General features: G+C 37.4%; 1 protein-coding gene across 1 annotated transcript in view; it reads right to left on the bottom strand.

The window, feature by feature from the left end:
- Positions 1-12,473, bottom strand: part of CUNH1orf21 (chromosome unknown C1orf21 homolog) — a 156,322-nt gene continuing 143,849 nt past the window's right edge. The window contains exon 6 of the mRNA XM_039357619.1: positions 1-1,033. Within this exon, the coding sequence (XP_039213553.1) occupies positions 995-1,033 (39 nt within the window). The 3' untranslated portion in view covers positions 1-994. The remainder of the gene's footprint in view (positions 1,034-12,473) is intronic.

Below are 12,473 nucleotides of genomic sequence, written 5' to 3'. Positions count from 1 at the left end.
TTTTTTTAACCTTAGGATCATTTTTACTCATGACAATATTTGTTAAAAATATTACATCTGCCTTTGAGAAGAGAGAGTATCAACTCTTATATTATGGAAAAATAAACTCTACAGACATCTCAAATTGGCACACAGCATTTGAAAATAATATCCTTTCAAATCAACTTTCTAAAGGTCTCCTTTACCAGCTCCCTTTTCCCAATTATTCTTAACACACTGGTATGTATGAATGGGTATAAGACAAGAATACCTAAAAACAGTAAAATGTTTATTTCTTTTAAAAAAGAGTGAGGAGAGAGAGATAGAAGGAGGGATTCAAACTGATTGTGATCATAATTTCCATCTGTGGTCAGCAAAGCCAATATTGCAAGTATATTCCTTGATTAAAATAGTTAATAAAAGAAACTGGTGGCTTTAAAAAAAAATACAGATTTCTGTTCCTGCATCACCACATTCAGTATCTGTATGATAACATGCTTTTTATTTGTTAACTTCTTCCTAGCAGAAAACAAAGTCCATCGTGGCAAAGCATCCCATTTTCCAAAGCTCTAAACTGTCAGCATAACAAGAACTCCATGCCCCATTTGAGAATGGGCTGATGAGTAGGGTGAACTGGAAGATTCAGCTGCTTGGTTATGGAAGATTTTGTACAATGCCACCTCAGCCAATAGAAAACAGGCCAACAGCCCAAGTGAAAGCTACAGTGTCTTTTAGATGTTCAAGTCAAACGTCTGTGGGCATGAAGAAATGAAAACTTGCAACAGGTTTCAATTAGCAGCAGCAAAGGCAGTTCCATAGAAGCCGTTCTTCTTTCTTTGAACCAAGCTCACTGTATGGTCATTAGGAAAACACTGTAACTGAATGGAGCATACAATGTGGAAATAACTGTTCGTTATGTAGTGCTGTTCACTTGAGAAGACTCCCCCAAAAGATCTGGATTGAACCGTAATCTATTTACACAGGAGTATTCCTGTTTCGATTGGCAGAACTGGCATTATGTGATATCCTCTTCTTCTGAACAGTAATCACGACCCTTTAGAAGAAAATAAAGAGATTTTATTTAAAAACATAACATTTTTATTAAAAAAAAAATTACACTAAAACCACACAAGAAGACACCATATCAAAGACGTAGGATAATATAAAATCACATTAGCCAGTTCACATTCTTTTCGTTCTTCAAAAACTTTGTGAACTGGGTATCTAAACCCCTCTACAGTCTTTCAGTAACTGGCAATCATCTTCTGTTGTTCAAGAAAACTGAATGGTCAGTTTTCAATTACCTTTTTGATGCTGACTCCCTAATGAGGCAAGAATTTAAAAATGCTGTAACTTCTAGCTGCAGCAATTAAGAAATACAACAGCCTGCTTCACTATACTTTATTTCTTTGTATTTCTAGTAACCATCAAGGGGCTTAAAGGCTATATCAGTGTATTTCAATAATAAATAGTGCATCATATTGCTGATGAGCGCCGATTCCCAAATACATGAAAAGCCTAATATCACAGAACAGTTTAGAAGTTGCTGCGAGGCCATTATTTTATACATCCTTTATCTAGATCTCAGCTCTTTTGCAAATTAAAAATGAAGCTTCGGAAAAATACAGCGTTCTGGAATAAGTGTTTTCTACTCTATGTGTGCAGTGGATGAGTGGGTGTGAGCAGTGTGTACATGCAGACATAATATTCTAATATCTTATTATATGTATGCACATATCTGTATATAGTTGTACATGTTAACAACATACAGTGTTGTAAACAAATAAGACTGATAAATAAAAACCACTCCACAGACTGGTTTGATTTTTGGATTTTTGCTCCTTATGTTTGTGTTTTTAGCTATCACATTTAGGTCTCATAATGCCACCTATAAAAGTGGATATTTGCTATATGCTGAACCAAGACACCATATGTTACATACATATATGCCTTTTGATAAGTAAGATTGCTGCACATCAGAATGAAATCTGTATGTCTGCATATACTTCTTTGGAAAACTCTTATTTCCTACTTAATCTAATCTTAACTTCATGAACTTGACGGTCTAAAAATTATTGCAAATCTGCATGAGTTCCTGTAACTTAAGGGCTAGGAAGGTATAATTACAGTACTTACATAATTGGTATCTCACAAACCCAGCCCACATTGATTATATGGTGATAATATAAGAGTTTGAGTAATCTTCCAAAGCAATTCCATATGCAGTATTATAAAAATAATATAATTAACCATGGCATGACAATCTCATGTTAAAGAGGGATCACAGCCAGATCATAATTTAAACCGGTACAAGATAAACAGGTGACTCTCCATATTTGCAAGATTTATGTTGGTAGATTTGTCTTTTCATGGTGGCAGTTGTGAAATTTATCATATTAAAAATCTGGTTGCTACTTGCTTCATTCACTCTGAGCGATGGTGAAGCAAATACATCTTTAGTCTCACAGAGAGGGCCATCTGCGTAGGATGGCTTATGATCTTGGTGTGAGATGCATATCTGCATCAAGTTACTCTAGCTTGACTTTAGGCATATGCGTGTTTGTGCATGCATAGACAACATCTGGGGGTAACTGGGCAAGAGTATATATTTACACTGAATTTCATATTTTCAAAGTGTTGATACGTAATGCCCATGAATATGGAAAACTGCAATCTGTTGTGGAAATAATTTAAACCTCCACAGAGAAATTAAGATATAAGAACACTCCATAAATTGAGAGCTGCTCTATCCAGAAAACTCTTAACATTAAGTTCTAAGTCAGACACAACATCCATTATCAATATAGTTTGCTTTGTCCAGATTAAACTGCAGTTTATATGTTTGAGTCAACCATTTCTGATTTCATCAGACTCACTTTAAAAGCAGAAAATGAGGACAATGTTATCTATTTATTGATGACTCATTCCAAATTTTCATGACTTTGCTTGGTTGCCTGTCTGCATTAAAAGGAATGGCAGTGGGGACAAAACAGCTCTATTGCACAGCATGGTATAAGGCTTAATGGATGCTGGAAACATTCATTGGATTCCTTTTCTATCAAAGCCCAATTAATCCGGAAAGATCTTAAGGACAGTGGTCATGGCTCAAAAGACGTTCTTCTTGCTTATTCTCAGCATAGACCATCCTTTAAGGCACCAAAGCCATTTTGGTGTCAAACCCAGACTGAAATTACTGATGCATATATGATTAAGAAACACCATATACTTATTTCCTTTAAGGATTTGAGAAATAACTATTTTCAAACCTTGTGTTTCCCAAAGGCTATACATTCCATTACATTCCATTATTCTTAATCAAGAGAGCAACCATGGGCTCTCATCTAGAGCAGAGGTCTCCAACCCCCGGTCTGTGGACCATTACTGGGCTACGGCATGGCCGCAACTGGTCCTCACAAAACAAGCAAAGCCCCATCCGTGGGATGGAGGCAGCACAAAAAACCACACACCCTCTGGGCCACGGAAAAACTCTCCACGGAACCGGTTCCTGGTGCCCAACAGGTTGGGGATCTTTGATCTAGAGAGCATCATTTGGAATAGAAATCTGCAGGAAAAACTAGCAATATCCAGATCTCAAAGGCTTTAGGGCCAGGAGGTCAATAGGACCCAGACTGTGTGCTTGCTTTGTGTTATTGTTATTATGATTGGAGTTGATTATTTGTGTGTGTGTTTGTGTGTGTGTGTGTGTGTGTGTGTATGCACAGTTAGCTGCCCAGAACAATTTGATTAAGTCAGATAGCAATGTGTATTTGCTAAATCCATCCATCCATCCATCCATCCAACCAACCAACCAACCAACCAACCAACCAACCAACCAACCAACCTGCAGCTCAAGTGGGAGGGAGGATGAGAAGCTTGCCTTCTTCAGTCCATAATTAAAGGGTTTTTGCACCTTAATTATAATTATTAACTTCAATTCAATTTATTATTACAGCCGAAGGCCAAAATTATTAACTTGAAATTCAGCTCAACCTCTTGCTTTACTTTTAATCAACTTGTCAGCTTTATGATGACTCTATGTAGGCAACAACAGACTTGAAAAAGGGAAAGGAATGAAAGAGAACATGCAAACATTGGTTAAAAAAATCAGGGATATAACCCACGTCTTCCTGAAGAATGACATGCAGTTCTTCAGCATAGCTCCTTTCTCAGGGTAATTGCCATGAAAAAAAGAGAACATGGCTGAACTTATTAATTCAATTTAAAAATCTGTATTTGAATAGAGGTCACTGCCATGTAGCTTTAATACTAGTGTGGTTAAAAGTATACATTCTCTGTATTGCAATTTGGATTCAGTCTTCACTTTTAATTCAAAGTATAAGCAAGAGGAAGAACAATTATTTTAACCAAATTACCAGACAGGGAGAAGAGAAAAAAAAATATCTGAAGAGCAAATTACCATTCTGTATGGATAATTCTGAAGTAACTAAAATCTTCCTTTGGAAAGGGCTGAAATCAGGAGATGGGTATGGGTATGGGGGCAGGAGGGAGGAAAGAGAAGAGCTTTTGTGAGAAAATCTCCCTGTCTAGGCAGGGGTAGGCAACCTTGGCTCTTTTATGACTCGTGGACTTCAACTCCCAGAATTGAAGTTCATGAGTCATAAAAGAGCCAAGGTTGTCTACCCCTGGTCTAGGCAAAGAGGTCTATATTCTTAAAAAGCACGACTAGGGAAACAAACCTAATACTGTTGTATGCCACATGAATAATCATCCCTGTAAAACTCAGTACTTGTTTTAGTTTTGAAATTCAGTTAAGTTCATTGCTGTGTGTTTTAATCAACTTGATAATTTTATTTTAACAGGGTAGCATTATATTCCTTAGCGTTGTAACCGTAAGTAAAATTGCAAGAGGAAAAGTTGTAATCAACACAAGAGAATGAAATGATGGTGATGTAAGACAGGGCTTTTCAACCTTTTCACCCATTGTACCACTTTTAGGATATGGCAACATCCAAGTACCACCAGTCGCCTAGCAAGGTGTCAAAAATTTGATGACAAAAAAAAAAAAAAAGGAAAAGTGATAAAGTAAAGGTAGTCCTCAATTTACAACAGTTTGCTTAGTGACAGTTCGAAGTTACAATGGCACTGAAAAAGTGCCCCTGCCAAGCTACAGCCGAGCAAGACACCTGCGTGCCTGCCTGGCGGCGCTCTTCCTCCTGTCCGAGGTTTCCATTGTTGTGAGCATTTATGTTGAGGATTGGCAGCGGGAGTGGGGTGGGGGGTGTTTGGTTTTTATTCCTCCGTCTGCTGGGTGGTTGCAGCAGGTTTTGGTCACTTCACATGACCCTGGGATACTATGACTATCATAAATATGAGTCAGTTGCCAAGCATCTGAATATAAATCACAAGACCCTGGAGATGCTGCAACATTCCAGCTGATTGGCGCTTCTTCTGGGCTCAGAAGCGCCAGGATCAGCGCCGAGCTCCAGCTGGAGCCTGGCGCTTATCCTGGTGCTTCCACTGAGCCTGACAGCCCCAAAGAAGCGCGATCAGCCGGAAAGCGGCACTGATCCTGGTGCTTCCGCTGAGCCCTGACAGCCCTGCAGCTCCAGCCATCTCTTGCTCAGGCTCATTCCCCTCCCCCGCTACCACTTTTCTAGGATGGTCACGTACCACCTGCCAGGTGCCAATGTTCCAAAGGTGGTAACCATACCACTGGTTGAAAAGCCCTGATGTAAGAAGTGGGGATTATTGTTATTTAAAAAACAAGAAAACAATGTGCTATGTGGCCAGAGGCAATTCATTTCAGGCTTCTTTGTTTTTTTGGAATAGAGACTATTTAAGAATTGGGCCTCTTTGTCATTGAAGAGAATCACATTAGAATAGGAACATTGTAGAATAAATTATAGATGAGTCATGAAATATTTCTAAATTCTGGCCAGGCCTATGGAAAGTGATGTGCGCATTAGATTGAAATGCAAATTAGATTAAGCTTTGTATCAGCATGCAAATCATGATATATTTTCTAAATGGTATAACTGACATGATGGAACTCAGACAAACTTTAAGATTACTGCTCTGTTTATTTTTATATATTTAAGCTCTTATGAGAACAGTAAATAAAGACCATCTTGCATTTAATGTTTCAGCATTAGTTCAACTTTTAAATATCTGATTCTCCTGTTAACTATCTTGCATCTTCATCATTTCTATCACAAACACAAATTTATATCCAATGTTGTGTTGTACAGTTAAGGCTACTAGGTTATCATCATGTAAATTTGAATTCAAATCCCATTCATCCATCAACTCACTAGGTAGCTCTCAGCTTAGCCTATCTATGAAAATAAAATGAAAGAGTACACTATGTGTGTGCATTCTGAACTCTAAAAAAAAAAAGGGTATAAAATAGAAATAAATTAAGTCAGTTCAAATTTGTCTAAACCAGAGGTCCCCAACTTTTGGGGCACCAGGGACTGGTTACATGGTGAAAGGTTTTTCCGCAGACTGGAGGAGGCATGGCTTTGTGTGCTGCCTGCATCCTGTGGATGGGACTTTCCTTGTTTGTGCAGACTGGTTGCTGGCATGCCGTGGCCCGGTACTGGTCCACGGACCGGAGGTTGGGGACCCCTGGTCTAAACCATTGGTTCTCCAAGTGTGATTTTCAGGTTATCAAGACCTTTTCAAGGAGTCTGCAAAGTCAAAGATTTTAACATTTCCCAGTTTTAATTACTAATTCAGTAAATATCAATAGATATAATCCACATAAACCAAAGCTATTTGAAGTCCTGGATCATTTTTTTAAAAATAGTTCTGAGACCAAAATGTTTAAGAACTGTTATTCTAAATCATTAGAATTTAAAGGTCCTAATGCTTCCTTCTCTGTACTTGAGGCACTAAACATACAGTTTAAAATTATTTTTAAAAAACAGAAAATCCAGGCAATTTTAGACACAGATATTCCGAGTACTATTATTTTTAACTAATTCTAAATTAGTTAAATTCTATGCTTCTTAAAATACAAATAAACGAAGATTATGTGCATGTAAACAAAAGCATGATTACAGCAAACATAGCCCCACAGCACAATACAGACAAGGATGAATGTGAGTTTAATGCAGCATGTTCCTGTTTTTGCTTCCTCTCCTCTTTCTCATTTTTAACAATTAATGATAGTCATGCTCATATTCTGGCAACATTCTGCCTGTTCTGCACCATATCCTTTTATTAGCTGCTTTATTGTTTTAAAATGATGCATTTATAGACAAACTGACACCACAGGAATACTGTAAGATAAATTGTTCTCTTCCACAGCTCTATTATAGTTCCACAGTATGAGGTTCAGAAACCAGAAAAGCACAATGCCTTCTACTGCTCTAGCCTTTAACAATGTGACTCCCTTTCCTAATTGCCATTCAAAAGAAGCAATGGAAGAGGCTGGGTGGCCTGATGTGGTATGGTGAAAGTAATTATGTCAAACATTTTTGCTTTAATGATAGTAAAGGGAACTGTAAAGACACTGCAGCTTTTTTGATGAATGGTTCTCCAAGGGATTAAAGTGGTTGCCTACCACAGAAACTCTAAATTTCAGTTGGTCTTCTGTTTTCATGATGCCCTTTAGAAGAATGTCGATGAATGCACATGCAAGCACATATTCAGAGCATAATTCTTCGTTTTTTTGAAAAGAAATGAACAGAGCCATGAAGAATCCACACACGACTGAAAATGGTTTTGCAGCCTACCAGTACTAAGCTCTGGAATCACAAAGAAAGCCATGGGGGAAGGGGGAAAAAAATCAAGTTTCCATCTCCACAAAATACTGTTTTAGCAATAGCATTAGGACTTAGGCTTATATACCACCCTATTCTGCTGTACATCAATTACTGGGTGGTTTATAATGTCAGCATATTGTCCCCAACAATCTGGATCCTCATTTTATCAACCTTGGAAGGATGGAAGATTCAGTCAATCTTGAGCAAGTCAGTATCCAACTGTGGGCTGTGGGCAGAGTTAGTCTGCAATACTGCATACTAATCACTGTGCCACCATGGCTCTTGTTTTAAATCTCCTAAGCGTCATTTTTTTTATAAGTGATCAATAGAATCCAAGGAGGGTTGTACCACTATCACATATAGTTACACAAATATGTTGAGTCAAGATTAACACCTGGAAGTTTTGAAGCCAACTCTGCCCACAATGCTTCTTCCCAGGATACCCCTCTGTCACTCTTATTATACATTACACCAGGATTTTCTTTGAAACAGAGCCAGAAATAGTGGCTGCTAATGCTGTCTTCTACAACATAAATGTGTGAAGCTTTGGCAAAGACTTTCTTCATCATGTGCTTCAACAGATCATCGTTACCCTGACGTGTTAGCTCTCGGGAAGCCTGGGAATTGTAGTTCTAATGCAGCTAGGTGATACCTAGGAGAGCTGGATTCAAGGCACATCTCTGGCAAACCCTCTTCCACTATTCATATTGAGGGAAACTACTGAGGTTTTAATCTGACATTCAGCTCTGGGGTATGCAAGGATCAATTTAACCCTTCTGCTAAAGCTAAATGGTGACTGTCCCTAGAGAAAATTGAATTTCAAACATTCTCACTATTCAATTTACATCCATTTACATCTGAAACATTTCAGTGGAATATGAAGATGGAAAATCCATGTACATTCTCCATGATTATTAATGTAAACTGGAAGTAAGGTTCACAATAGTGAGGTTTGCTCCTTATTCGGTTCTTCTTAGAAGCACTCAATTTGTATTATCTGGCTTTGCCACACAGTGGAGTAGCCAGTCTTCTGTACCAAACAGCAAGCTACATGTTGCATTTTTTGGATCTAATTTATTCATTTTAGAAAACTGTTGCCTATGGTGACTCTCTAAGATCCTCAATATTTTTGTCTCTTTGTTTGCAACCATCTCATACCCATTGTTTCTTAAGATAATATTCACAAATTGATTTCTACAGTCAAGCTAATCCCTTGCCTGTCTGCCTCATTTTCCTTAATTTTCTCCCAGGACTTATTCTTTAGCCTTGGTTGATGTTAGGATAAATTTTCAATTTTCCACAACATATTGGGGCATGCTCGGTGATGAGTCCTATTTAAATAAATCTTTAAGCTTGGGGAAATGTTCCCTAATACCTTTACCAATTTCCTTGATTACTGTGGCTTCCCTTATTTCCTTCCCAACTATTTAGCCCATTGCTTAGTTTTATATAACTAGTGGGGTCATATGAAAGTCCAGGATGACAATATCCTGCCACAATACTGTATCCAAATTCCTTTGCTGCAGAATAGAGTAAAGTAACAAAATCTGAAGAATTATCTACATCTGATAGTAGCTAACTACAATAAAAAAGTTAATGAATTGAGCAGTCAGAGACAGACTATGTGATCCTGCAGCTTGTAAAGCACCTGCTACCAGTGCCCTTGAACACTGATTTGCTTCAACATATCCTGGTTAGATAGTTCTCTCATGCAAGCACTGACTCTCATAAGTCTGTTTCTCTCCAAACACATATTCCTTGTTTTTAAGCTCAATAGGTCACATTACTCATAAGGATGTTAATAAGTAGGCAAGTAGGCATGTGAACTAGGCATTTAATTTGGAATTCAAACGGGCTATTCTGTTTTACGTGCAGGACTAGAGAAGTTTTGTTACACTTCAATGGAAGTTAGCTCAGTGCCATTTGGGCTCAGCATACGAAACACACTGTTTCAGCAGCACTTGTATTCTTATAGCATGTGAGACAAAAGCTGAACTGTTACAACATTTCAGTTGCATCACAAGTTAATGTTGATTTATAATAGAAGAAACCCACAGCATCGACTGTGGCTTATTTGAGAATTAAGCGGTCCAAATTTTTGAACGTGCTTTGACTTCATCAGGAGCAGGATCTAAAAAATCCCTTCAACATTTCACTGAAGAAACATTTCATAGGAGCTACAGAAGCCTTCTGAAAAAACAAACAAACCAACTATGTTGGCTAAATAGGCTGTTTAAATAGCGTTCACTGACACTAGCATGACCTTTCTCATCGCAAAACCTCATGATGTGATTCTGCAAAAGCACTATAGCAATATAACCAATATTAAGCTAACATTTTAACATTCCTGTCTTACAGTTCCAATTTTAATTGTACATTTCCAAGCTAAGATCATGAAAGAAGCCCAGTTTTGTGACCCTCTCCTACACGCATTATTGCTACTTCAAATTCTTAAGGAACTCCAAGTATTCTTTTCTTTTGACAGTTTTAGGAAAGAATTATGGATAAAAACAACCACTACCTTTGAACTAAATTTGAGGGGGTCTGGAGCTTTTCTAAGAAAACAAACAAAAGAATAGAATCAGTTGCAAGTTATCCTCTACTAATCTCTTTGGGTCATCACAACTTGAAATGTAGGAGACAGGTATCCTGGCTTGTAGCAGATTAAATGGAAAAATCATGCCTTGATAAGTGAGTTCTTAACCCTTGGGAGGAAATAATCTTAAATGCACTAGAAATTGTCAACATGATTATATTTGGCCAAGAAGTGAAAACAAAAGATTGGGCTCCTTTTATGATTCCTCTGCTAATAAACCTTTTCTCTGAAACAATTCTAGGAAATGGATAGCACTCTCATTTACTTTGAGAATGTAAAGGATGATTTATATATGGTGTCAAGAAAAAGTCACTCCCTGCCCCCAACAGGTACATATATACTGATATGGAGACTCACAGCAAAGTCTAAAAATTCCAGTGGTGCAAGCATTTTATTGCTCAAGCAGGGGCAACTGTCATTTATATAGGGAATTTTTATTAGTGGTTATTAATTTAATATCAATCAGCCACCCAGAATTTCTTGGTTGAGTTGGGTGGCTATAGAAATTGAATAAATAAAATTTGTGTGCATGCACAAAGAAAATTATAGTTTGATCCTGGTACATTACAGTAACAGGGAATGAAAGAGAAAATATTTATCATGGACCTTTTCTCCTAATGGAGAGGAAGCAGCTTTTCTTATTCTCATTCCTTCTTTAACATACTGGAAAAGAGAAGAAGTGGATTGCCTTCATTTTTTTCTCATTTGCATTATAGTTTTTCAGAGTATAAGGACAGCAGCTATGATTATTTAAATATCATAATGCCAATCTGACAGTATTAGGTCATTTAAGACTACTGAAATCATGTTCCCATGTAGCCAATGCTTTTCAAAATATGTTGCATCAAATATTAACTTGAACATGCTTGCTTAGTCCATTTGTATGGCATCCTCTCCAGTAAAGGAGCACATGATACAAGTGCAGATTTCCCATAAATAGAAGTCTAGACTCTAGAACAAAAGGCTGGCATCTTTTTTTTTTTTAAGTAAAGTGTGCATTTCCAGGGTCCTTCACTTCTGGGCCAGATGAAAACCTTTCGTTTTCCCACATCAACTTTCCTGAATCTTTTTCAAGCCCTCATATTCCTCTTTCCCCAGGGCAGGCTGTGTAGAACTAATGCAGTTCGTTCAGTGGTAGCCAAATTCTTTCCATCGCCTATGATTTTTGTGTTGTCTAGACAAGTTAAGCAATTGCTGCTTGGGGAATCACTATCATTACAAAAGCCTTTCATGTATTACAGTTCAACTTTTATTGTTGCAATATACATAAAACAAAAGCAGTGTGTCCAGATATTTCATGTAACCAATGTGTTTATTAACAGTACAGGCATCTGCAATGAAGTTGTTTGGGTTAATAGAAGCATCTACTGAAATCTGTGGCGAGTTATTCAGTGTTGGCATAAACCTGTAGCAACTGCTTTTAACTGCATAATTTTATTCCTTTATTAGAAGATGCTATTGAATTTTGCTACTATTTATTCTAAAGCAGGGAGAGGAAAAAATCCTGAAATTTGTCTTAGTTTACTTCAGCCTGGATGAACCTCAATTGAAAAAACAAACTATATGCTAAAATATGCTTAATCTAAAAAGAGACTCCTGTTCCAAACACCTGCAGTTTTGTTGGAGGAAGGATCATGCAGAAACCTACATTTCAGCAATTCAAATAGCTGAACTATGGTTTATTCATATGGATGAATATACCCACTACATCAGGGGTCTTCAAATTTGGCCACTTTAAGACTTGTGGACTTCAAATCCCAGAATTCCTCAGCCAGCAATGCTGGCTGAGGAATTCTGGGAGTAGAAGTCCACAAGTCTTAAAGCAGCCATGTTTGGAGACCTCTGCACTACATTACTGGAGAAATATATATCATCTATAAAGAGTGCTTCCTGAAGTTTATTGAATGACCAAATTTTCCACCTCCCCCTAATGCATTTAACCAAACATTTCAGCTTCGAGGGTAAAAGTTAATTTGTACTTGCTGATGTCAGGGAATAATTTTCAGTTCTTCTAATGAAGAACAGCAGTTTTGTTACCTAAGGTAATAACACTTCTATCAAGGATGAACGTAAAATGTTCTCTTGATTTTTTTTTAAATCTTCATTTCAGTTAAAGACCAAAAATATCATCAAAAGAAAAAGAAGGGAAAAAATTACACTTGTTGAGC

This window comes from Crotalus tigris, unplaced genomic scaffold (genome assembly GCF_016545835.1).
Source record: "Crotalus tigris isolate CLP2741 ecotype Arizona unplaced genomic scaffold, ASM1654583v1 scf7180000018938.1368258, whole genome shotgun sequence".
Lineage (NCBI taxonomy): Eukaryota > Metazoa > Chordata > Lepidosauria > Squamata > Viperidae > Crotalus > Crotalus tigris.
The sequence above is the reverse complement of the archived record's forward strand: the minus strand, read 5'-3'. Positions and strand labels throughout refer to the sequence as shown.